This window comes from Sabethes cyaneus, chromosome 3 (assembly GCF_943734655.1).
Source record: "Sabethes cyaneus chromosome 3, idSabCyanKW18_F2, whole genome shotgun sequence".
Classification (NCBI taxonomy): domain Eukaryota; kingdom Metazoa; phylum Arthropoda; class Insecta; order Diptera; family Culicidae; genus Sabethes; species Sabethes cyaneus.
The window spans coordinates 12267908-12295757 of record NC_071355.1 but is presented as its reverse complement, the minus strand read 5'-3'; the positions used below and the strand labels follow the sequence as shown (position 1 = coordinate 12295757).

Below are 27850 nucleotides of genomic sequence, written 5' to 3'. Positions count from 1 at the left end.
ATCGATCAACAACTAAATTGTACTGAAGAAAATTTACAAAGAGAGTCTTCATGCAATATGTCTCAAGTAGTTATTATCTAAAATTGGTCAAATCCAAACGAGTCTCATTGCAGCTCAAATTTTTGATGTTGCTTGTTTGATTAGCAAACCAAAATGAAAAATAACTTTTATCTATAAAGTCTTACTAAACAGAGAAATTGAGCTCCATTTCAAGGCGAAACTTTGCCAATCACTTATGTTCTGCACACTGAGGACAATGCATTAAACATATCATCAGCATCCTCCTTCAGACATCTTTTCTTTTCATGCTTTTGGCATGTTTCAACAATTCTTCACACGGAAAATATCTGTAACATTTCTTTCAGTGCAACTTTTCCACAAAGGAAAACCAAGATGGCTGCACACTCGGGAGGAGTAGATTGGGCTGCCGTTTTGAAACCCTTTTTTGCCAGTTCAGGTGAAAGTGTGAATAAAAATGATACTCTCAATTTAGTGAAAACCATTCTGCAAAAGTAAGTAAAGTGAAGGTTTTCAGTTACGGGGGGTTTTTGAGCGAAAAATCGCACTTTGAAAATGGTGATTCAATTTTTGCAACAATGGCGACGATAAGGTTCCCCATGGCGGAGGCCCAAATTTTATGCAGTCATCCTGCCTGCCATCATTGATAGAGCAGGCAGGGAGGGAGGGGAGCGGAGTGGTCAAGGAAACAAATTTATCGCTGTTCTATTGTACATTTGCAGTGAAAACGATATATTGGATCACGATGACTGTTACAAGCAGTGTTTCGATAGTTTCGTGGTGCTGGCTGCTGAAAACCTTGCCAATCAGGTCACGTCACGTAAGTTACCGTAAAAGCTATTTTTAATCAAGTGAGCTGATTGTTATTCCGTTGCTAGTGTCCCAAACTCAGCTGCCACAATTCGCGGAGGCAGCTGCCGTTCTTATGCGGTACATTTTGCAGCACCTGGACGTTCAGGCGCCTAGCAAGCCAAACATTTTACTCATGGCCCTGAAAGTCCTCTGCGAAGGTCGCAAAGAGTCGGAACATCCAGCGGGAAGTTCAGCGGTGTCATCGATCATTTCCGCTAGCAGTTTGAAGTACATTAAATACCCGGAGGCACACAGCAAACCATCGTCGGCTGGTGGTGGCGGTGGTTCTTCCGGAGGTGGTGCAGGCGGTGCAAGCGGAAGTGGCACCGAAAAAGATAGTCCCAAAAGCGAAATGAAACGTTCTCGTTCGGATCTTTCAACCGTGATTTTACAACAACTTATCACGCCTCTGGGTGCAGGTGTTTTCACGTTTGCGACCCTGAGTGAGGAGCAAATCGATTGTACGGTAAGTAGAAGACTGCATTAAAATTTAATTTCGTATCGATAATTAACTTATTTTGCAGGATTTATTCATCAAATCAAACATTCAATACCTACACGCAACCAACGGTGGAGACACGTTGTTCAAATGGTGTACAGATTCGCTGACAACATTGGCGAAATATCGCACCAAATACGAAGAGTGTACCGTGCAGGGTAAACCGTTGTATCTTCCGATTACGACGGCCGAAGCAACTGCCATAAAGACAAACCTTTCGCAGATCGAATCAGACATTTCGAATCTGCTACTTGCGGTGTCGCTGCCGTTACTGGAACCTTTGACGCCTACCAAGATCACATTTTTGTCACAATGTGCTATGTCCGCTTTGTACTGTGCCGTGCTTACTTCTACGGCAACCAGCGTCCTGCTGATGGCTGCCAGTGGATCGCAAAAGAGTGCTTCTTCCACACAGCTCCAGCAAAAAGAACAGCAAACTTCCGGAACACAAGCACAAAAGGAAAACGACGAGGAAGAAGACTACACCCGGATGGTGGTTGATCGTGGTTTGGAAATATTCACCAAAATCGGAACAATTTTAAAAAGTTCTACGCGAACTCATATCTACCAGAATCACGTCTGCATGGGGGCCTGGCTGTTGATCTCCGGTATCCAGGGAACCATGGGTGCATCCGGCAATCCCGGTGGCGGTAATGTTCAGCAATCAGCTACGGTCAAAGCTTCCGAGGAGAGTTTGAAGGGGAGAAGTCCATTGAAAACGCTGGATGTCCCTCAAATGGCTTCGGCTGTTCCAACACCCGCTTTGAGGGTAAATCTTTTTAAGGTTCAGCAAGGATTTGGCGTTCTCAATGCAGCCGTGGCACGGCACAGCATTTCATTGTTGACAGAACTGATTGACGATTTAAAAATTGATTCTCGTTCCGATGATGACGAGTACAGCAGCATAGAATCGGCCGGATTCGACATCCTTGGGCAGTATTCTTCAATTCAACGAGTTGTTCGCGTACTGAATAGCGCGACGTTGCAGCAATTGATGACATTTTTAGCAACCGTTTCCTACCGGAAAGCTTGCACACTACGTAGAATCAACACTAAAAGCAACAATGAAGGCGAACCTATGAGTTATAGTGACTCAACGACTTACTACAATGATACGTTCTCTTGCTCGGAGGAAAGCGAACCGGAAGAGGAAGATAGCGATAGCTATCTTGGGCTCTGGTTCAAAGAAACTCTGTCGCCCGAGGCAAATGAAGATTTGGTCGAAACACAGGAGCAGGAAAAGAAAGATGAAAAGCGCCACGGTAGCAACCTGGTTTCCGCCAAGGATGAACCACACGAATATCTGAATTTGAGCTCGCTTATTTTCAACTTTTTCGATATTTCACTCGGAGGACAGCACATCTATTTGAATCGATATGTACGCACGGGTCTAAGCGAACAACAAATGGTTCTGTTGGCCAATATCCTTCGCGATTTGGATCGTGATTCTGCCCGCGGGGACCCCGACAACTCCGGCTGTCTCCAGTGGCAGAATGCAATGGTAAAATTTTCCGGTTCCGTCGGTCGCTATTTGCACAATTTGATTTCGAATTCTCTTCTAAACGAGTCGCTGCAATCGGCCCTGTTGCTTCACCTGGGAGTCTCCCCTTGGACGCAGGATTCTAACATATGGCCATTGCAAGTCTATTCGCGCACCTTGGCAGTGCTTGTTCAGATTCTGCTACTGAAACCATCACAGGAAAAGGAAGCAGCTTGTCTATCGGTTTGGCATCGGTTGGTGAACACGTTGGTCGAGGGTGTGTGCTCTAACCAGACCATTCCGAGTGAATCGGAGATTGAGGACCTCAATGTGGAGCACGCTCAGCTGCTGCTGTTTCTGTTCCATTCGCTCAACCTAATGCAAAAGAAATCTATTCTCCTGCTGACTGCGGGTGGAGTGATTCGCTGTTCCGAGGTGTGCCGCTCCGTTACTCCGGAAAAACCGCTTCGTGACCATCAAATTATGCTGTTATCCAGATTGCTGCTGTTTCTGGAATATCTAATGAAGCATCTGTATAATCCACCCAACGTCCTGCTGGAGCAAGTACGCTGGAACCTGTTCAGTGTTTTCACGCTAGATTCGGAACAGAAGATCTCCGATCTGATCAATTACAAAACGAAAATGATGTCATTCTGTCGCAAGGATATCGAGGACAAGCACCGAAAGCTTGCCAACGAGTACAGCGTTGGTGGAGTAAAGCCCAAATTTTACTCGCTCACCACGGTTGACTCGAAGATTCAGCAAGAGTTCAAACTGGACGGTCTCGCGTGGAACTTCATCCTGTGCACGCCGGACAAACTGAAGTATCCGTGGTTGATTGATGCTCTGATCGACATCCTAAGCATTACGGACATGTGTCTGGCCAAGATACCGTTCCAGACGCTATGTGCCGTGCACTACTGTTTTAGTCTGTGCTGGAAGCTGTTGCTGGGTTTACCCCCTTCGACCCATCACGTCGAAGCGCTCATGCAGGAGAAGGTTCCCAATCTGCACTCTCTGCTGTGGTCGATTCGGTGCCATGTGATTACCCATTCGCACTATCTGATTGTGAACAGTTTGGTGAAGCAGGTAAATTCGATTGTTATTTTGTGGTGGCTTGAATTTATTGCTTTAAATTTTTACAGGGCATGTACACTCAATCGGCGGAAGCGCTATGGAATCGGCTTACCGAGCACGTTTCCGATGTTAAATACAGCCTGAAGCTAACCATGCAAGGTTTGGAATCGTTTGCCACTAGCTTCCAGCCGGATCAACCGCGCCTGTCGAAGATAATCCTGCTGGACAGCTTGGTTTCGCATCTGTACGCAATCTGCTGGGCAGAAAAGGAGGGCGTTAACACCAAAACCAAGTCGAACAATACCAGCAGCAGTGCGTCCAGTACTAGTAGCAACAGTTCGACCAGTAGCAACAGCAGTTCCACGTCAACCTGTTCCAGCGGAAGTGAATCCAGTGTTGGAACCGCTGCTGGTGCCGGTGGTGGACTGCAATCCCAACAGCTAAATGTTACAGCCGCGGGAGCCGCTGCCAGTGCTGACGTTCCGACAGCAACGGGGTCCGGATTGGAATCAACTAAAATGGCTTCAAGAAATGATTTAACTAAAGCCCTGATGTCAAAACTGCTGGATGTGCTAGAGATTGTGAAGGAGGCGACCTATAAGACGATGTTTCTTAACTTGAGCGGCCAAATTCCGGCCTCATTGATCGAACCACTGATTGCCATTTGCGGTTCGAAGAACACCTTTTGTCAGGATTTGTCCACACAGCTGGTAGCGCTCATTACCGGTCAGGATAAGGATGTGATTTCGGTTGAATGGCGTAAGAATTTGTCGATTTCCAGCGAAGAAAGTTTCACCAGTGGTTCGTTTCCGGTGGAAGTGTATACTTTGACCGTAATCGATGGGCACTTGATCGAGACTTCCAAGCATCTGACCTACTCGATCCTACTTTCGTTGAAACATGCGCTGAAATCCTGCATAAACCTGATCAGCTATATGCTCCCGAATTATGACGATAAACAGTTGGACGATAAGTTAAAGGAAATTCTGGTGCCAATGGTTTTCGATTTGCGTTCAGAATACTTGTACGATGTCGTAAACAAGTGCTTGGAGTCCCTCCTTGGGGGCGATTCGAGCTCGGAAACCTATCAATTGCTGGCTTATTCCAACATTCTTCAGCACAGTTATCAATTCTTAATCCAGTACACCGAGCTATCTGCCCAAGGGCAAGCGATCAACATCGAAGAAACGGTGCTGCATAACATCATCAAATACTGGGAATCCATGCTGGACAAAACGATCGGTCTCAAAGCTATGAGAGAATTTTTCTATGGATCCCGAAAGGGAAATTTAGTCCAGGTGTTGCTCTCGTTTACCGGAACGGGTCTATCGCAGAAATATGCCACCAAAGTGCTGCAGTTCTTCGAAAAACTGTTCGCTGCATCGGAAAAACTAGACGCACAGTTCGACGAAGAGGAAGTTGGCAGCTGTATTGGCGAGCTGGCGAACGCCGACGCATCCAAGCTGAAGAATTGGCTCAGCCACATCCTGCTGGGACCGCGTGGAGTCAGTTCCAATACCGGGGGGTCAAATGCTTCCAGCAACGTCCCCACACCAACCAACATGGCAACGGGTTCGGCAATTCCCAGCATAACCGATCAGCTGGCGGTTTCCGGCATTTCGGACAACAACACAGGTAATAACGCGTCCGTTGGTGCCGAACCGGATCCGATGGATATCGACTATGAGTGTCTGCCTTGGAACAGGGAAAACAGTCGCACCGGTAACGATACCGTAGATGAAGCGCTGGAGAAAAATGGAAAACTGCTGCAAACTTTGGTTAAATATATCGTAACGGAGAATCGTATTTCTGCGACCGTTTCGGAGGCCCTGTTCCAGGCGCTGATTCAAATTGGGCATAATCTTCTCTGCCCGGCACAGGAGGCGATCGAATTTGCCGATCTGCTGCAGGTCATGATTACGCTGGCCGATGCCGGTAAGGGACGTGGTCATGCTGTTCTTTTCACCGCCGCTATTGATTGGTTGGAGATATCGAAAAACCAGGTTTTGGAAAGCAAGGTCAACAAGAACGGTCCGAAAGCGACGGTTCAGTTGGAAAATGTTACAGCCATACTGAAGTACATGAGTGATTTGCTGCTTGGTTTGGGAGCGTCCGGTAGTCGTGCTATTCATCCTCCGTGGGAGGAAGAAACACCGCTTGATGCGGAGGATATCCTGGATGACTTGGGAGGTGACGACGAGGACAGTGCTGTCGAAGATTCTGACGAGGACAGCCTCAGCAATAAGCTGTGTACGTTCTCGATTACCCAAAAAGACTTCATGAACCAACATTGGTATTACTGTCACACCTGTAAAATGGTCGATGGCGTGGGTGTTTGCTCCGTTTGTGCGCGGGTGTGTCATAAGAATCACGATATTAGCTATGCTAAATATGGAAACTTCTTCTGTGACTGTGGTGCAAAGGAGGACGGTTCGTGTCAGGCTCTGTCTCGCCGCAGTAACTCTGGTCACGCAGAGGATTCCATCCTGGGATCTGCCCTACCACGATCTTCCGAGGCGGACTCAGTTTTGCTAACAAGCTCGCTGCGCCGCCGAGCTTCAAGTCCAACCAATCAAGCGAATGCATCCGGAACCGGTCAAATGTCCGAAAAGGAACAACTGCTGGCTAAGATTATTGAAAGCTCGCGTGATGCTCTGGGTAATCCGGAGCAGTGGAAAACCGTCGTGCGCTGTATTTTGACGTTCTTTGGTTCATTAATGCCAACCATAAAAGAGCATTGTGCCAAATATTCGACGGTCGGTTGCCACATGCGGGCTCGCAACGCTCTAGAACGTTTGCATCAGCCGGAAAAGTCATACTCATTCAGCGATCAGATCATGGTTGCAACGCTAGGATCACAAGAAGGAGCCTTCGAAAACGTTCGCATGAACTTCTCCGGTGAGCAAGGTCAAACGATTAAACAGCTACTCTCGTCGAATTTGGTTCGTCGCGTCGCGTTGTGCTGTTTGGCCTCACCTCACGGCAAGCGTCAACAGTTGGCGGTTTCACACGAAAAAGGAAAAGTCACCATCCTTCAATTATCTGCTTTGTTAAAACAGGCCGACGCAGCTAAAAAGAAGCTCACATTGACCAGACTTGCGTCGGCACCGATTCCCTGTACCGTACTTTCGCTCGCATCAAATCCTGCCAACGAGGACTTCCTAGCGGTATGTGGGCTGAAGGAATGTCACATTTTAACTTTCACCAGTACCGGAGCGACAAATGAACACATCATCCTTACACCGCAGCTAGAAACGGGAAACTTTATCAAACGAGCAATCTGGCTGCCATGTTCTCAAACCAAGCTGGCCCTCGTGACGGCGGATTTCGTCAAAATCTACGATCTCGCTGAAGACAGCTATAGCCCTCAGTACTACTTCCTAGTTCCAAGCGGCAAGATCCGAGACTGTACGTTTGTCTATCAAGAAAACACCTACTATATGTTGATCATGTCCTCGCATGGCTACATTTACACGCAACCATTGTGCGATGAAAGTTTGGCCAAACATGGTCCATTCTATGTAACAAACACTCTGCTACTGGATCACCCCTCGATAACCGATGACAACGGGCAAATACTGGCCGGTGGAGTATCCATCTACTATTCCCACGTGCTGCAGATGCTGTTCTTCAGCTACGTCGCCGGTCGCAATTTCATGGCCCCGCTGGTCAACGTTTATCAGGGAGTTAAATGTGTCATCAATTTGATTTCCAATCCGGCTTCTAAGGTATTCTCCAAATCAACCACTCAGCCGCTTTGTCAGTGGACCGAAATTCCCGGCCATCCAGGACTGATTTGTGCGATGATGCAGAATCTGAACAATCCGGTCATTTTCATGATCAAACCGGACGGATACGTTGCCCAGGAAATTAAAGCCCAGAACGCAAAGGCAAAAATAATGGATATGGTTGCCATTCGCCACTCGGTTTCCGGTGTTGAAAAAACAACACTGATTCTGCTCTGCGAGGATGGAAGCCTGCGAATCTATGCTGCTCATGCGGAGAACACCGGCTACTGGTTGTCACCGGAAATTCAACCCATAGGGAACCAGTTCCAAACGGGAGTCTACTCGAAGACGCGCAAATCGAAAAAATCGAACAAACAAACCAGCGGTGGTCAGCAGAGTGGCAAGAGCGGCTCCGGTTCGGCACCGAACTTCCCGATTGACTTTTTCGAACACTGCACCCTGATGAACGAGGTCGAGTACGGAGGCAATGATCTGCTGCAAATTTACAACACTCAACACTTGAAGCATCGTTTGAATTCTACCGGGCTGTACGTCACATCGACCAGGGCCAACGGATTTACACTGGATGTTAACAATAACGATCCCAACATGGTTATGACAGGTGTGTTTTTCCAAAATGAACTTTTTTTTTGTTCGAAATTAACCTCGCGTTTTACTTTTCAGGAGTTCGCATATCGATCGGTTCTCAGGATATCAGCAAGGCACCGCAAAACGTGACAATATTGGGCAGAATTATACCAACCGTTGCAACCCGTGCCCGTTGGTTCGATATTCCACTGACTCGGGAAGAAAGTCTACAAAGCGATAAGAAATTAAGCATCCTTTTTGGACCGTCACAAGACGCGGAAAATATTACCATTCTGGACAGCATTAAAATCTACGGCAAAACGAAGGACGTTTTCGGCTGGCCGGAAGAATCGGAAGATGTTGGTTCGTCGTCGCAGATGAATTCCATTGCCCAAGCACCGGGTCAGATGAGTAACTCACTGAACGGCGCTGAAAACGGAGACGGTAGCGGTGGTTCCGGAATGACGGTTACCCCGCTGGATAAGATGGTTTCCACAATGCTACAGGTGCTGGACAGTGGTGTATCGCTGCTGGGAGGACCAAACAACGAAGAATCTTGCCGGCAAACCGCTGTGGATGTTGCCACTTCGCTGATCCTGTATCCTACCACCAATCAAGTTCAGCAAGATTCACGCAACTTGCTGGCAGCATGCCACCCCACTAAGGCCGCGTACCACGCGTACAAGGACAAGGAAGTACTAGCTGACATCAACGAACAGCTGCAGAAAATGACCGATGCGCTTGACTATAGAAACATCGACCCGGAAGCGTTTTATCGCGTAGTACTCATGACGCGCGGAATCGCCATTCAACGCCCGCAAGCGCTTACCAAAATCTGTTCGGAAAACAATTTCCCAATCCTGCAGCAGCTGATGCAACTAATGAAAGATTTGTACAAAATAACGCCCGCCTACGAGGAACCACTGGCGATCGTAAAACAGGGATTATCCCACGTCGAAGCAGTCGTGTACTCGCTGGTGGAAATCATTTACGCATTTGCACTGTCCGAAAGCGATATGATCGGATCGATGACCAAATTCTTCGTGGAGTTACTGCTGGATCCGGCTCCGATAATCAGTCACAGTGCCAAGCAGGCCATGATTCGTCTGCTTCGGCCGAAAATCCGTCGCCGGAAAGTTTTAATCGAAAGTCCCCCGGTTTGCTCGACCCCAACACCGCTGGCAGCGGGCGGTGCGGTTGGTCCGGTACCGTCGACATCATCGCTTCCTTCAACCTCATCAGCTGGAACGTCGGCATCGGGCGGCGCAGGCGCTAGTGGTGGTGCAGCCGGAGGGGAAGATTTTGCCGGTGCTATGCAAGAAGTGGACGCAATCGAATCCCTTGGGCTAGAACCTGCCGGCGGCAATCAAGCTCTAGCATCGCTGGAAGCTCTGCTAGGTGTTGGTTTTCCGCATTTGCTGGAAACTCCTGACGCTGACGATGAAACCATTATGGAAATTGCCATTGCTTTGAGTCTACAGGACAATGAAACGGATTTAGCTGCACTGCAGCAAAGCATTGCCCAGTATCAGGGAAGAAATCGAAATCAAGCCCAAGGATTGCCAGCCGCAATAGCAGGAGGATCTTCATTTAACGTTGAATCCAACGCGTCCGGTGGTGGATCGGATGATGATGAAATCTCCAACGTGGCTACTGAAGGATCAACTCTTAGAACGTCTCCAGCCGGTGAGCATGCCGGCAGTGGTAGTGGAGGTTCCGAAAGTGGTTGCAGCGGTGTCGAAAGCATTGGCGGAACCTCTGGACGTAGCTCTACCTATGAAGAACAACCAAACCCATCACCGCCCAGAACATCGGGCGTCGACCAAATACCACCTCAACCGGTAGCTCCGCCCGAAACAGAGGAAACAGGCAATGAAAATGCTTGCAAACTGCACGTGCTGCGGTACTCAATTCTGAACAAGTTGGTTGACAACTTTGCAGCATTGGACAACGTCAACGGATCGCAGTGCATTCCGTTCATGCAAACCATTCTGATGCTCACCACCGATCTGGACGGAAGCCAGGAAGCGGACCAGCAAGTCATGAGTCGACTGCTGCAGGCACTCATCGATCGTCTGGAAATTCCAACCACCAAGATCTATCAAATGTCGAACCGATGCTCCAAAACTGAGGTGCAATTGATCATACTTCGTCTGGTTGGCGTGCTAATGGGCAAAGTTAAATCAAAATCATCGTCGTCCTCCTCCTCCGCAACAGCTGGACCTTCGACTTCGTCGATAAATCAAGCAGTTTTGGATAATGCCACCTTCGTAGCGCAAGCTACGGCAAACGCTTTGATGAAGAACAATGCCATTCCGTACTGCCTGATGATAATGGAGTCTTTCTTACCGCACTGGAAAAATGTTGCAAACAGTGAGGAATTGGTGTCCGTTACTAGTACGGCAAACACGGCGACTGGTCCCGTTATTACGACGCCAGGTGGAACCCCAACGAATAACTTGCTTAAACCGACCTTGTACGGATTGTCACCGGACATGCAGCCATTCTTCGCCCGTCAGTACGTGAAGGGATGTACGGATGTATTCGAGCTCTATCCACAGGTTAGTTTTGTTCAACTTATTTAACCATTCTGTTTAACGTTTTAGTTCATTCGGGGTGGGATACCGGTAATCACCGTTACTAAAGTGTCCCATTAGCTGGCGATTCCTATGGCGGCTTTGAGTCTAAATAGTCATTCGTCGTTGACCGCTCAAAGCGAGAACACAAGTTTTTTTCAAAGCGGAAAGTTCTAGAAGTTTCGGGGTTTTTATTAAAAGTGAATCGAAAGTCAAAGGAGCAACTGCCTCTCCGCTGAAGTTCGACTATTTTGCTGCAATAATTATGTCAAACCGTTCGCTAATAAGGCGGTATTTTTTACAAACTGTTTGAGATACAACCACAAAACCATAAACTGCAGAGCCCGTCAAAGATGTGAACATTATGGTCAAACACAAGAGGATGGCAACCATCAAGGTTGTAAGGAAACAATCAAGTGTCTACACTGCCATACGGAAGGACACCAGAAAACCGGGGACTTTGGATGCCCAGAAAGAAAAAGGCAAAATAACCTTAAAACTATTATGGCGAAGACAAATCTGACTGACGGTGGTGGAAATTAGGGAACAATTCCCTATTTACACGGAAAACCAATACAGCCTGTTGGACAACATCAAAGAACATCCCACAATAGTTGAGTCTTTTGCAAACGTCGCGAAAACGAGGATAAATGGCGGCCCAGCTAAACCACGAAACCAGCAAACAAAACGCGGATCTGAAGAGAACACCTTTACAATTGAATCTCAAAGTATCAACGAAAAAAAAACGCAAAACCAGTGAAAGACGGTGTAGCATTGTTTAACCGATACAAAGTGGATGAACGGGAAAAGCTACAATGGAAGATGGAACTACAAGAGGCTGCTCGACAGCGAGTACTACGAAAGAAACAACAACGAAGAGACGAGATGGACCTCGATGAAGATTCGGAGGAAGAAATGGTGAACGAGCAAAGAACACAAAGGGATGAAGATTGTAATAGCCAAGTAAGTCAAGCGTCAAGGAGTAGCCAAATAAGATATAAATCGTAGAGTACAAAACAAAACATTCATTTTAAAAGATAATGACTAATTTCTTGCAGTGTAACATTCAAAGTATTGACAAACACAAGAACGAATTGAGCAGAGTTCTGATCAAAGAGAGCTTCAAAATTACAATAATCTCAGAAAGTTGGACAAAGAAGAACTATGAAGCTACAAAATATAAGATCCCATACTTTCAAAACTACTACAGCTCACGAGAAGATGGCTACGGAGAATAAATATGATTAAAACACTAGCAGGAAACAAATACGGTGGACACCCTCAAACAATGGGACTAATTTACAACGGAATCAATGCATGTAAAAGTAATCTGGAATCTATAACTGTAACCAATAACGCGTGTCCTAGAAAAATTACAGGATGCTCCAAAACAACTCCAGTCAACACACTGTATGCCATAGCGAGCCAACACCCCCTTGGAAGTAGAAGGGAATTAAGTATATACAAAGAGCTGATTAGACATGGGCAGTTTAAAACACCCGTTTACCAACAACTGGAAAGATTGAGTGAGGCAAATTCCGAATCCCCGTTACAAATCAATCTTGAAAAAGCATACTGGATGAACAAGAACGTTCTGAACGACATATCTCAAACTATTCAGACCAGGGCTTCGACCGATCCTTTTTTTCTACCGCAGTCACACCAACGCGCATTCAAGTTCACACCGTCCGTTTAGAGGTGGAATACGAACGCTATGCATAACACAACTGGCAGTTTGCTCAGTCAAACGCCGAATGCACGCAACAGTATGAATGCGTTCTAATGCTTTTTGACATTTTCGTTTCGATCAAGTTGCCTTTACCGTTTAGAGCAGCGAATGACTGCAAAACAGTCAAATGACTGGCAATCACCACGCTAACGAAAAGCAACCGCACAATCGTATGATTCAATACTACAAAAAAACAACCACTACATGTGCATGGAAGAAGTCGGTCGGACTCCGTCCAATACAAACGAATATTTTGCTTGCGTCGGACCGACGTCCGGGTGACAAACTATTACTGTGAGCAGCCGATTTGGAGACAATAAGAGAAACGAAAAAATACGTCACCGTATGCTTCCAGTCAGTTTGCAGTTTATATTCTCAAAGCGCAAAGCAAAACGGGAGATTGACTGTTTGCTTCTGCAGAGATGCCGCATGAATTGTAAGACGGCAGCAGCGCAAGCGGGAGATTGACTGAATTCAAAAAAACAGTCAAATGATCGTTCAAAAAGCGAAGTTTGAATGCGGAAAGTTCGCATTCACGGCAGTCACATTCAACTTGCGATCCCTTTTCAAGCCTTGATTCAGACACCACCGAATTCACCGACAATTGAGATAGACACGGAGTTAGGCAATAATTGGAATAAGACTAACCCCTCTAAGGTCTACATCATTTTTAGCACCGCAAAATTCACTAAAATGGCCGTAACTTTTTTATCTTTCAATATTTTTTCACCAAATTTGGGAATTTATCGGAAAATATTTTCTATTTTCATAATATCTATAGATGATGGCCATATGTCATATGGTCTCGGAGTTATTCCGGAGTTCCTTGGGGGACCGTGACTTGGCTTTTTTAGGTAAAGTAGCCAAATATTTAAAATTTGTTTGAAATCTGTTGATTTTTGTAAACATATCGACTGTGGACATATCAGTTACTTTGTCGCAGTTGTGAGCCATGGTGCGCGCCATCTGGATCCGGGAGGACACTATAAATCCGGAACTGGTTCCCACAAAGGGACATTTCAGCATCAATGAAGTATGTCGTGTCGGATATCAAAAAATATCAGCATTCGATAAAATAGCGATTGGTGATCATCTCATGTCTCTCAAAGGCCGTATGATCGGTTCAAGGAAGGCTCAAATACAAGAATTAAACTCATCTACACGGATGCATCGAAAGTAGACGATACCTGTGGAATTGGAATATACGACGATAGACACAAAGTAAGAATCAGTATGCGCCTTGAATACCCAGTAATGTTTAATGTCCGCTGAGATTGAAGCGATCCTCGTAGCACTGCAGTACATAGAGAAAAACCAAATCAGAGATGCTGTCATCTTGACAGACTCAAAGTCTGGATGTGAGTTCATTCGTACACAGGGCATTAGCAGCGAACGAGATAAAGTTATCCACGAGATAATTACAAAAGCAGCAAGGACTAATACATGAATTCAATGGATCCCTGGACACACTGACATCTTAGGTAATGATCTGGCAGATAGGCTCGCAAAAAATGGATTGCAACGATCGGAGATGGTCTCTAACAAAATATTGCCGCATGATGCCTTTAATTTGTTTGAAAATCTCGTAACAATCAAAATTCAAAATTGGTACGTTGATTACACAAAGGAGTTAGGCAAAGCAAGAAAATTTTTCAATTTCCAAACGTGTATTAAAAAGAAGTCATGGTTCCACAATCTGCCACTATCAAACACGGATGTCCGAACCCTAAACAGATTGATCTCTGGACATGATTACTCTCCGGACTGGTTCAGCATAATGAAGATAGACGATAAAGCATACTGTACAACATGCGAAAAACTCAATACATCCGAGCACATAATCCTACATTGCCCTGAAAATCAAACGAAGAGCAACCAGTTAGGTCTGCAAAAATACACAACGATTCGAGAAGTATTCGAAAGCAAACATATTGACAACTTAAAAAACATGCTCACTCTACTCAGAGAAATCAATCTGCAAGTGTAATATCCAGTATAAATGAAGTTTAAACCAGTCAATTATTTATGTAGGTAAACCCTAGGGTAAACCTCATATCACACAACGAAGAATATAAACCGTTTAAACGGTAAAAACGGTATAAACAAATTCATGGTATAAATTGACAGAAATTTACTGGCGTTATAGCGAACAGCTGTGTCATAACATCGTTCGTGTGTGGAAATGGCATCCGCACATAACAGAAAAGAGAAGAAGAAGAAGAGTCTAAATAGTATACCCAACGCGTAGTCTAGTGATTAGTCGATTGAAGTGTCTGTCGATTGAGTACGTTAAGCGTCTCGAACGGGGTGTTTTTAAACGCCTTTGTTAGTGCTTTTGTGTCCCATCTGGCATCAGCTCGTAACGGTTATAATATTCTAACGAATCTTGGTATCGTTTCGAGAGGCGCCGTTTTTGGCGCGTGAAGAGATCATGCGAGAACTACAAAAATGGTAACGAATCTCTGATAATTTCCAAGATTTGGGCGGAGGGATGGATGAAAATTGTTATTTGTTCTACATACAAAAAAGGCGATCGGCTGGATTGCTGTAATTACCGCGGAAACGAAAAGGTCTTACGATTCAGACTAGCTTTGACGTCTCACCACCATCCAGCCTGCGTACTTACCAAGACTACGTCAACTTCGATTCTTATGTCCTGGAAAATGAAATTCTGGCTGTCCCCTAAAATCAGTTCTACGCGTTGGAGAACCCGAACGATTTGCTGCAAGCTCCAATATATTTGAAGGACGTGAAGGGGAAGCGATACAAGGTGCTGAGGGATCGCGCTAACACGAAAATCGCCCAAGCCCAATCTGAATCGTTTTCTTGATAGCAGAGCTTTGTCGAAATCCTATGGCAGCGATTGGAGTCTTGGAGTCGGCAAGGAATCGTACATATCTACTTTTTTCTACTCACCGCAGACCAACATCAGAAAGTTAGGCACCAGCATCGTTGCACAGTTTCTCTTTTCAATGCAATGTGGGGCATCAAGTCTAACATGGGGATGGACGATTTACCAATTAATCCTTTGCGCGTTGTCGTAGACTTCTGTGAAGCTTCTCGAACAGCAAATGACATCCCACATAGAAGGTAATGGTAATGACCTGACGGACTGTCAGGCTGGTTTCCGTAGGCTACAGAGCATCAGAACCGCAGTTCTAAGAGTGTACGATGATCTAGGAGCCATTGTTGATAAGAAAGTCGCTGGTATACTGTTGATGCTCGACTTTTCGATATCATTCCGCATAGCAAACTACTAACCAAGCTGAATATTCAATTCAATTTCTCAGAATCAGAATCGTACCTGTGTGCAGAAGAAAATAAACTGTGTTGTGTGGCGATTGCTGCACCCGTAGTGTGGAAGTATCTTCTGGTGTTCCTCAAGGCTCAGTACTCGGCCCTCTACTATTCTGCTGCCATATCAATGATCTATTGACTGTGTTGAAGCACTGCTCAGTTCAGATTTACGTCGGTGATGTACAACTCTACGTCGGCCGACGTGGTCCCTATGCTCGTGAATAGTGCATACTGATCTAGAACATGTTGCGAATGGGTCACAACGGAATAAATTCTGTGAATCCTGTGAATCGATTGGTTACGGGTTGCACTAAACTGCTGTGTGAGATACGTGTATGGCTTGAGCCGTTACGATCACTTGAGTCACCTGCAACAGAACCTCATTGGACGTCCGATTAAAAAACTTTTACGCTCATAGATCATGTGTTTTTGGAAGAAATCTGCTTAAAACTCAGTCCCATTCGCGAAAAGACGTCGTCGGAGTCGGGTCATTTTCTTTGCGTGATACAGGAATAAATTGGGTTTTGGGAGAAATTTTCAAGATTTAATTTGGGTCATTTAGAGCGGTATTAAGGAAAAGCCTAAATTGTTAACGCGTGTGTTTAATCAGTGATTCGGTGAGAATAGAGAGAAATCTGAGGTTAGGTTTGGCGGAGCACACGTGGCGACCCGCCTGCCTAATAGATCGGAAGTAGTTGACTCGCCGGGTGATCACTAACTGTTCAATTCGCCGGGTCAAAAGTAAATATTGTGCTTAAACCAGTCAAAGTGTGAACTGCCTACATGAAGGAAGATGAATTCCAGGTCACAAATACAAACAAGGAAACAGTAAAAGGCAGCAGAAAAACCTGCGGTAAGTGGTACTTGTACTAACAAAGGGTCATCTAAAACCATCAAGAACCCAACAATGTCCACAGATTGGAACACTGGAGAATATTTGTTTTTGGAACCACAAAACTACGACCAACCCACGATGAAACATCCAGTTGACGCCGGAAAAGCCAGCCTCACAGAAGCAGGAATAAAAGGATTTCAGGATATCCAAGCGATTGGAAAATTCAGATTCAAGGTCACTTTCCCATCAACAGGAGAGGCCAAGAAAGCAAGCACAGTAGATCTAAGGAAATATAACCTAAAAGTTTTTGTTCCCGGTATGTGGAAAGAATCGATCGGCCTGGCAAAAGGCATACCTCTGGATTATAGCGAAGGTGAATTAAAAACACATCTGAGAGCAGATACCGAAATCCTGAAAGTGGAACGAATGAAGAGACGAAAGGACAACGAGCTAATAGATACCTGGAACATTAAAATAACATTCCGTGGGAGCAAACTACCAGAAAAAGTTGAGCTGTACGGATGCAATTTCCGAATTGAACTGTATCTGTTTCCGGTTCGTCAATTCAACAATTGCTGGGGCTTCGGCCAGAAAAGTGTGAACTGTAAAAAACAAAAGAAATGCGTGAACTGTGGAAAACATCACGAAGGGGACTGCGAAAGAGTAACTTGCATAAACTGCAGCGGAGACCACAGAGCAACAGACGAAACTGCCCGACGAAACAGAAACAAAAGCTCATATCTGACACCATGCAAAAAAATAAAGTCACATACGCTGAAGCTAGACTCCAATGCCAAACTTCAAACCGATATGACATTCTGCAAGAGGAAGAATTCCCTACGCCGGTCGATCTGGAAGCATCCAAACACTCGTCCCAGATATGAACCAGAAGAGCGTGTTGAAAGCAGAAAAGAAGAACAGAATAGAGTATGGGAAAACCCGTATAAAGTGGATGAACTAGAGAAAACGATTTATAAATTCGAGCGGTACTGGAAAAACCCATTTTACGGGGTCGGTCGGCAAAATTTTGAGACTTCAAGCGGCCATTTACGAAGAATTGTTGAAAGAGTCATCAAGCATCTCGCACGAGAAATTGCTGATAAGGACAAGCACTACATTATTAGAAATGATAAATGATCTCACAGACCAGGAACTCACATATGAAGACAGAAATGAGGACTCAGAAGAAGTACACACCAACAAAAATGCATAAAAACATTAAAATATTAAAAAATAATATTCAATTGATTAAGCCGGTAGAAACGAGAGAAGAACTCTTGGTCTTGGTGCCAGTTTTCAAGAGACTTGGTTCAAACCAAAAGTAATGCTAATCATTAACGGATTCAATACCGTAACGAAATGCCGAGAGCAAGGCTTCGGCGGCGTAGGACTACTTGTTAGAAACGACACCCACTTCGAAGAAATCAGCTTATAAAACTTTCAACCTCTGGAGTTAGTCGCCATTAAAACCAAAAATCTAACAGTAAACAATGTGGGAAAAAGGAGCTAGGCCATGTGTAAAAGCAAAATCAATAGTGCAACAATTAGATAACTCTAAACTGGCTCTACTGAACAATGGTAAAAAAACCGCAATCCTCCGACTTAATTGCACCGCAACTGCGATAGACTTATCTTTTGCTACTAATGGATTGGCATCCATGGCAAGTTGGGATCTTCTACAACAAGAATTCGGGAGTAACCATATGTGTGTAGTAGTAGAATTCTTGGCAGAGTGGTCAATTTCAAAAATAAATATCAAAAAGGCAATAGAGAAAATTAACAGTATACAACCCCAGTTTATTTATAACCCTATCGAATTGCAAGAGCTGTTAGAAGAGAAAATAAAAGAGGCATCTTACGTTATAAAAAATAAAAAACCAAATTACTTTAAACGGTGGTGGAATGCAGAAATCCAGAAAGCATACGAAAACAAACGCCAAAAACTGAAAAAATTCAACAAAGAAAAAAATCTGATCAATCAATTCGAACTACAAAAAGCCAGAGCAATATTCAAAAGGCTGGTTAGAAAAGCTAAAAGGCAACACGATCAGGACCTAAAGGAGAAAATCGATGCATCCACTCCCCCGAGACAAATATGGAATATTATAAGAGGACTGGATACAGCCATCTCGGGAAAGAAGAAATATTCTGAATGTTTTCCTCAGGAGCTGGCGCAGAAATTTATGGAAATAAATTACACTGAAATACACACTACAATTGCTTACCCCAGTGGAACATATATAACTCAAAACAACAACAGAATCGAAGGAGCCCTAAATTTTGACGAATTCGCAAGAATTCTCAAGCGGAAAAAGGACCACTCGGCCCCTGAAATCGATGGCATCTCATTTAAAATTCTCAAAAGCCTAAAACTGAATATCCTGAGCGAAATCTGATGTCAGTTCAATGAAGTGTGGATAACAAAAAAAATACCAGAAAAATGAAGGCAAACCAAATTAATCTTAATTCCAAAACCTAACAAAGACCCAACAGAGCCCTCAGGAAGAAGAGGAATATCACTAACGAATATGTTTTTTTAAATTGGAAGAGGCTGCAAGAGAGGAACCGTACAAACTAAAAAAAGAAGCAAAGCCTTGGGTTTATACCGTCTTTAGACGTTACCCTTCTTTATCGACAAACTTCGCAGCCGGCTGTTAGAGTACAGGAAAATTACGGGGCCAATGCAACGATCCTACTAACTCCATCTAGCAAGCACCGCCTAGCCGAGATTCGAATATACGACGGGCTTGCTTGTTAGACCAGCATCGTATCTCGAAGCTAACTGGGCGGTTAAACGTACAAACTAAACTTTTATATTGAAATAAACCAGACAATGCAATTATTGTTAGTTAATTACATTATGATAATGTACCTTTTATTAGAACCGGAAGCTTCCATTTTTAAAAAAATAAATCTACGCTACTGAACAATAAACAAGTAAAGAAGTTACGTCTGTCTGTTTGTAGTGCTACAACGGATCAAATTTTCACTTTCCGACAAATCCTCTAGAAATATCGGGAGTACAACGTGCCCACGGATCGTATTTTCGTGAATTTCAGGGCAGCATACGATACAGTCGAACGCGAACCGCAGTGCTAGGAAGAAGCTAAAGTGTTGCGGATAAAATTCGAGAGGTTACGATGGGTTGGGCACATTTGCCATTTGGGAAACGCTGTCCACATGGTGTGTGCATAAAATGAATTTAATTTCGAGAATGGAGCTTGTTATTGTAAGTTATTTTCAAAATACAAAGAGGAAAGTTCGATGCTGACGGTGACTTCGTAATGGGCATGGCATTAAAAATCCTCGAAATTTCGTGGGATGCGGAGAATGACAACTTTGCAATTTGCATTTCTGATCCACGTACGAATGGAACATCGATAACCGAACACACTTAAATTTTTTGACGGAATCAGAACTGCTATACGTTCGGTAAAAATTTCGGTGATACCAAGCGTTACTGAAAGCCCGAAAATGTTGATATATATCACAGAAATTTTACAATGTTTTGTTAGTTGACGAGACTTGCCACAGAAGGTTCTGTCAGACAACGCAAGTAATGTTGGAGGTGTGTGCGTATAACGAATTGAACCGTTTGGGGTAATTGTTTCAATCCTCCGACCTTCATCGAAAGAAACTCGAACTCAAGAACAAAAAGACTGGGTTTTTATACCACCTCAAGGATCCCACTTCGGTGGTATATGGGAGGCTGCAGTAACATCAGTAAAAACCCATTTACGTCCACTATTCGCAGAACAGAACCAGTCTTATGAATAATGTTCTATCGTGAAAACTGCAATACTAAATACTGCTCTATCTACAGGTGCTCACCGAAATGGCTGTCCGTCTGCCGTATCAAATTCTGAAGCTGTCCTCCGGTCACCCATCATCTCACGATTGGTACCATTCGCTGTGTGAATACATGACCAACACACTGTGCGAATACATGATGTACATGCAGTCACCGGTGCTGCGCCGACAGGTACGCAAGTTGTTGCTGTACATCTGCGGAAACAAGGAAAAATACCGTCAGCTAAGGGACCTGCACTCGCTGGATACCCACATGAAGGCCGTGAAGAAATGTTGCGACGGTCGTGCACCGCAAGTTCCTGCAGGCGGCTCTAGCACTAACGCAATCCTAAGCTATGATTCGCTCGTTGATCTTACCGAGCATTTCCGTGCATGTCAGGAGATAGCTTCTATCCGTACCGGAAATTGGCAGAAATTCTGCGTCAGAAATTCGGATGTCCTATCCTCATTGCTAAACATCAGCTGCGGTCAGTTGGAGGAAGGAGTCTCTTCGATCATTCTACAACTGCTTCAGTCAGCAATTTGCAATACGCAAGGCAGCAAGCAAGACTCCGCCAGTGCATCGACCAGCATGAAAATATCCGTAATTAAAGATCGTAAGGATCGCGATAAATCGGAAGAATCCGATACGGCAACAGAGTCGAAGTTTGATCCCGCTCAATGCGTGGCGCTAGTGACACAAATTTTCAACCAGGTTTCTTTGCAAACTTTAACCACATTTATACGTAGTTTTCTGCTGGAAACCAACTCGACCGCAATTCGTTGGCAGGCGCATAGCTTGGTGTATGCTTTCTACGAAAACAGTACAGAATCAAACAAGGAACTCCTGCTACAATGTTTATGGGGTCTCTGGCCTTTGCTACCCGCCTATGGCAAACGCACTGCTCAATTTGTGGATCTGCTCGGATTCCTCACATTAAATACAAAATCATTAAGCAACAAATTGCCTGACTACACAGCACAAGCCGTATCCGTGCTGCGACAGCAAAATGAATTGCTCTCCAGACACCCGAACGCCCCAATCTACACCGCACTTGGTCACGTCCTCGAGCTGGAAGGATTCTATCTGGAATCGGAACCCTGTTTGGTGTGCAATAATCCGGAAGTTCCCTTCTCCAACATTAAACTATCCACGATTAAGGTCGATTCGAAGTTCACAACTACAACCACCATCGTTAAACTGGTTCAAAGCCACACAATTTCGAAGATTATTCTGCGCATCGCTGATCTGAAGCGCGCTAAAATGGTGCGCACGATCAACATTTACTACAACAATCGTACTGTGCAGGCTGTGGTAGAGCTGAAAAATCGTCCCTCTATGTGGCACAAGGCGCGCAGGGTGACTTTGCAGTCGGGCCAAACGGACGTTAAGGTGGATTTCTCACTACCGATAACCGCTTGCAATTTGATGATTGAATACGCTGATTTTTACGAAACAGTTAGCGGTTCTAGTGAGAGCCTGCAGTGCCCGCGCTGTAGCGCGGTCGTTGCCGCTAATCCAGGAGTGTGCGGCAACTGCGGTGAGAACGTTTTCCAGTGCCACAAGTGTCGCGCAATTAATTACGACGAGAAAGATCCGTTCCTTTGCCATTCGTGCGGGTTCTGTAAGTACGCTAAGTTCGATTACAGCATCTTGGGCCGTGCCTGCTGTGCGGTGGATCCAATTGAGTCGGCCGATGATCGAACCAAGACGGTACAGACGATTCATGCTTCGCTGGAGAAAGCGGATCGCTCGTACAAAACGCTGCAGAATAACAAACAGATTCTGGAACTGCTGGTTCAAAAGGTGGCCGAACACAAGCTGGATCGCACGCTGGATGAAACGCTTATCGGGTCCGTTGTGGGTTCGTCGCAAGTTAATAAAGTTATTCAGTTGTTGGCCCAGAAGTATTGCGTCGAGTCGAAGTCGGCCTTCGAAGAGCTGAGCAAAATTATTCAGAAGGTGCAGGCCTGTAGAAGGTAGGAGCAAATTTGTTGTTTTTTTGTTGGTTACTAATATAATTGTTTTTGCAGGGAGTTGGTCGCCTACGATCGCAGTCAATCGGATTCCCCTAGCGGTGGAACTTTGGCTCTAGCATCCACTTCGGAGAGGACTGTTCTGATGAATAAATGCTATGGCTGTGCCCTGGCGTCAACGGAACAATGCTTGACGTTGTTGCGTGCAATGGCTTCCAATATGCCGTGCCGTGTGGGTCTATGTAACCAAGGGCTGGTCCAAGAGTTAGCGCACAATAATCTACGTCGTGGAACCAATCAAATTCAAGATGAAGTTCGTCAGCTGCTGTGTCTGCTAACAAGGGATCTCCCGGATGCGACCGCTGATCTTTGCCAGCTGCTGCAGGATCGCGTCAAAATGGCACTAAGTGGAACCGTGCCGCTAGCAAACCTGGATACGGCTGTTCGTCACGAGATGGCCCTGCTGGAAGCGATGACTGCTCAGGACGATTCATGCTGGGAGTTGAAGCTCAAAACCGTCATTGAGTTGTTCCTGCAGGCTTCAAGGTGCGTATATCTCTTCTAGTCCACTTAACTCACGCTATGAAATTATGCACTCCATTATTTTGCAGAGACGTTCGCGGTCCGGCAGTTGCTGTTATACAACCCTGTTTGCGTATAGTCCAGTCGCTGATGTGCCCACCACTTCCGACCAGCAAAACAAACAAAGATCTCACCACGCAGGAATTGTGCACGGTTCAGTCAACCGAGGGACTTACGGTCAGTTACGAGAAATGGATTGCTGGTGATCCGTTGCATTCGTTTGCGTCTTGGAAGGCCCGAATGCCACCGATCACGGGAACCGCTACTCCTCGAGCAGAAGACAGTACTATTCAGCTCGTACAAACTGCTGCCGGTGGTGGAGGTCCAATCGGGCAGTCGACGACGACCACCATTTGTACGTTCCGATCGGCACTGGAGCAGAAACGCAGCCAATACCGAAATGCTTATTTGTTCGAGAAGTACGGAAAACGCTGGCGCCAGAAGGTTCTCAGCAAGGGAGTTAATGCGGTTCCGTTGGAACTGACGGCAGCATGGTTGCAACCGGTCCTGTTCAATACAAACTCGCGCTTGGGACGTCAGTTAGCTTGTGCATTGGTTACTTCTCTGAGCCGCACTCCGGAGCGTAAACGGGAAATTTTGGATCTGTTGACCACTTTCCTAAAATATATTGGCGAAAATGGTGAGGCTAGCGGTGAGTTTATTGCGCTCTACCGGATTCTGGCCGACGAAACTCCGTGGCGACAATACCTGGCTTTGAAGGGTATTCTGTCACTTATAGCCGATCTTCTGACGGTCGAAATTGAGAAAATCCATCGCTTGGAGGAGACAACACTATCATCAGATTTAGCCCAAGGGTACGCACTTAGACAACTGGTCGAATTGATGGCCATGTTTCTGGATAATCCGCCGATCAGAAAGGCCTTCAAGGGCAAACTGTTGGGATCGGTGCTGCAAGGTTATCTTAATTTGAGAAAATTGGTCGTGCAACGAACCCGTCTAATCGATGATGCACAGGAAAAGCTGCTGGAAATGTTGGAGGAAATGACAACCGGTACGGAGGAGGAAACCGCCGCGTTTATGTCGGTTTGCATCGAAACGGTGCGCAAAACTTCAACCTCGGATGTGAAGACTCCGGTGTTCATGTTCGAGCGTCTTTGTTCGATTATTCATCCGGAAGAGAATGATGTCGGCGAGTTTTTCCTTACGTTGGAGAAGGATCCGCAGCAGGAAGATTTCCTGCAGGGCCGAATGCTTGGTAATCCGTACCCGTCGAACGAAGCTGGCTTGGGACCGCTTATGCGAGACGTTAAAAATAAAATTTGTATCGACTGTGAACTGGTTGCCCTGCTGGATGATGACAACGGAATGGAACTGTTGGTACACAATAAAATAATCAGCTTGGATCTGCCGGTGAAGGAAGTGTACAAAAAGGTTTGGCTTCAGGAGGGAGGCGAACGGGATGCAATGAGAATAGTGTACCGCATGAGAGGCCTGCTAGGAGACGCCACCGAAGAGTTTATTGAAACTCTCAACGCTAAAAGCCAGGAAGAGGTAGACAATGAGCAGCTCTATCGCATGGCGAATGTCCTAGCGGATTGTGATGGCTTAAAGGTGATGCTTGAACGAATCGGAAGTTTGCAGAACGTATCGAAATCCAGGACTTTGCTGCAGGTACTGTTGAAATTGTTCCTTCTAAGTGTAAAAGTCCGACGCTGTCAGGAAGTTCTCTGCCAACCGGAACTCGGCGCAATAAATACCCTGTTAAGAGTGCTACAGTTGTGCTTGCAAAGCGAAAATGATGCCCAGCAATCTGCGGTTACAGAAAAACTGCTAGAAATTATGGAAACCATTCTCTCCAAAGCGGCATCGGACACACTTGACTCTTTCCTCCAGTTTTCCCTGACGTTTGGCGGACCCGAATACGTGCAAGCTTTACTGTCCTGCACGAACTGCGCAAACGTTCGCAATAATCCGTCTGTTTTACGTCACCTCATTCGTGTTCTGGCGGCTCTTGTTTATGGAAATGATATTAAAATGGCTCTTTTATGCGAACACTTTAAGGAAGTGATTGACTTCAATAAATTCGATGCCGACCGCACGCCGGAAGACGAGTTCAAGTTGGAACTGTTCTGTGTTTTAACTACCGGTATCGAACATAACTCTATTGGTGGAACGCTGAAGGATTACATCATGAGTTTGGGCATCGTAGAAAAAGCTTTGGAGTATATTCGAAGCCACGCTCCGTGTGTAAAACCTACCCTGCTACGAACGGACTCGGACGAATTGAAGGAATTTATTTCTCGAGCATCGCTGAAGTATATTTTGCGCTTCCTTACCGGGCTTGCCACTAAACACGAGGCAACACAGTTGGCAGTAGCGAAGGACATCATCCCCATTATACATCGTTTGGAGCAAGTTTCGAGTGACGAACACGTTGGATCGTTGGCTGAGAATCTGCTGGAAGCATTGTGCACAGAACCTGCGACAGCGAAGCGCGTCCAGGAAGTTCGAGATTTTACCCGAGCCGAGAAAAAGCGACTGGCAATGGCGACCCGCGAGAAGCAGCTGGACGCTCTTGGAATGCGCACAAACGAAAAAGGGCAAGTCACGGCCAAAGGGTCGATACTGTCGCAGATCGAAAAGCTCCGCGAGGAAACTGGCTTGGCATGTTTCATTTGCCGCGAAGGTTACGCCTGCCAGCCAAATAAAGTGCTCGGAATATACACCTTTACCAAGCGTGCAAACGTAGAAGAGTTTGAAATGAAGAAGAAAACCGTTGGCTACACAACGGTGACTCATTTCAACGTTGTTCACGTTGACTGTCATATGTCGGCGATCCGGCTGGCTAGAAGCCGTGACGAATGGGAAAGCGCCTCGCTACAGAATGCCAATACTCGCTGCAATGGCTTGCTACCGCTCTGGGGTCCAGACGTAAACGAATCATCCTTCACCTCTTGCATGGCCCGTCACAACAACTACATGCAGGAATCGACTCAACGATGTGAAATCACCTTCAGCAGCTCTATTCACGATTTAAAACTTTTGCTGTTCCGTTTCGCCCAGGAAAAGAGTTTCCATGATGACGCCGGAGGCGGTGGACCGCAATCCAACATGCATCTCGTTCCCTACTTGTTGTTCTACAGTCTGTACATTCTGCTATCGTCTCGCTCCTACTCTCGAGAGGAAATGGTTCTGAGTGCCTACGTAACTCACAAACCGTCGGATCGCTGGTTGGAATGTGCTTACGAAGCTGAAGGGCCACAATATTTGATCACGATGTCACTGGCATTGCATACACCGGGCATTTGGGACCGCAACAAGGTCGGCCATTTGAAACGTCTGATCACCATCGGTCATGCGCGGCACGTTAGTCCAAACACGATCTGCAAATTCATCGCTCCGAACGATAAATCGCCGAAAGACTACAGCGTCTACAAGCCGTACCTAATGCTGTGGGCTTTGGTGGACTTGATCTACAAGAATTATTTCCGCACCGTGACCACCCCGAAGGATGAAGACTGGCCGATTTCGCTGTTCGATTACATTCGTCGTAACGATGAGGCAATGCTGAAAAATGCCGACAGCACGCTGGAGACGTTTACGGAGGAATATTTGCCCTGCACCTCGTTTGGGGAGTTTTGTGACGTTGCAGGTAAGCCGGTCAATAATGGGAAGTGCGTGTCCGTTTTTTTTAACATGATTTGTTCTTTCGTTCGTAGGTTTACTCGGTGACATCAACGATCCGGACAGCTGGATGGATGAGCTGCTGCAATCTTTGCCATCGCCGGGATCAGCAGTATCTTCTAGCGCAACAACAGCATCAACCAGTTCCGGTAGTGGTGGTACGTCAGGAGCAGGAGGCAGTTCGTCGTCGACCGCTTGAGCTTGGCATGAGCTGTTATCATTCGATAACGATGTTGACGACGATGATGATTGGTGATGGTAAATTAACTATTTGATCTATATAAACGTACATAATTAACATACAACACCATAATTAACAATATGCCTAGTGTTTGTGCTTCGCACTCATATTACAACAGTACTACCGTCGGATGATACATAATTGAGGACGGATTAATTAAACATGTGAGCTAGGCTCATTGAAATACATGCAGTTTATTACAATACATGCAACTAAATTATAGCAACATCATAACAATATTACATGTGTGTCTACGCAATCTAAAAATTATTACGTTTTTGTTTGTCAGATGACAGACCCTTAAAAAATTAATTCGGAATGCACGAGAACGCCTCGTACAAAGTGCGCCCCAGATGTTTTCGTGATTGAATCAATCAAATGCTTTTTCAAGTCACCAGCAGAAAAAAGTTAAACACATCACTAGGTATCATCTATCGTAAATTGAATCAGTTCTGTCTGCTTCCTGGGAAAGCCGTTCTCATCCACAATTTTCCATAGATTTTTTCGGTCGATGGTATCATATGAAGCTTTGAAGTCAACGAACAAATGGGGCGCGGGAATTCCGACTCACGGCTTTATTAGCGAAACTGCCGCAGTGTAAATATCCGTTTCGTTGTTGACCGTCCTTGAACGAAGCCGTCTAAATTCCCACAAATCGGGGGCCCTATTCTCACAGTCACATCACTCAGCTCGCTTCTCTCACGTGCCCTATTGTTACAGTTATCCTCACCTAACCTTACAGGCTCTGGGCTTCGTTAATCTGTTCCAATATAATGCGGAGCGTTGTGATATGGTCTATACATGATCGGCTAGTATGGAAACTAGCTTGCTGTCACCAGAGAATAGCGTCGATATTCTTCTGGATCCGGTTAAGGAATAAAGTAATCAGTAATTCCAGAGTAATACAGAGCAACGTGATGCCACGGCAGATGAACGG

At 45.5% G+C, this 27850-nt stretch overlaps 1 protein-coding gene across 1 annotated transcript; it reads left to right on the top strand.

Annotated features, from left to right (window-relative positions):
- The first annotated feature begins 393 nt into the window (after positions 1-393).
- Positions 394-27167, top strand: LOC128743843 (protein purity of essence). Its single transcript, XM_053840524.1, has 10 exons — positions 394-512; positions 741-838; positions 897-1336; positions 1395-3938; positions 3995-8276; positions 8339-10803; positions 20503-22448; positions 22503-22991; positions 23057-26640; positions 26708-27167. Exons 1-10 carry the CDS (start codon positions 394-396, stop codon positions 26869-26871), a joined length of 16131 nt encoding a protein of 5376 aa, XP_053696499.1. The 3' UTR covers positions 26872-27167.
- The last annotated feature ends 683 nt before the right edge of the window (positions 27168-27850 follow it).

Bases quoted from the DNA above. Each gene is read 5' to 3' on its own strand.
- LOC128743843 (XM_053840524.1), top strand. From the start codon at position 394: ATGGCTGCACACTCGGGAGGAGTAGATTGGGCTGCCGTTTTGAAACCC. The intron at 1,337-1,394 runs GTAAGTAGAAGA...CTTATTTTGCAG, and splicing joins AGGAGCAAATCGATTGTACG to GATTTATTCATCAAATCAAA. The intron at 22,449-22,502 runs GTAGGAGCAAAT...TTGTTTTTGCAG, and splicing joins AAGGTGCAGGCCTGTAGAAG to GGAGTTGGTCGCCTACGATC.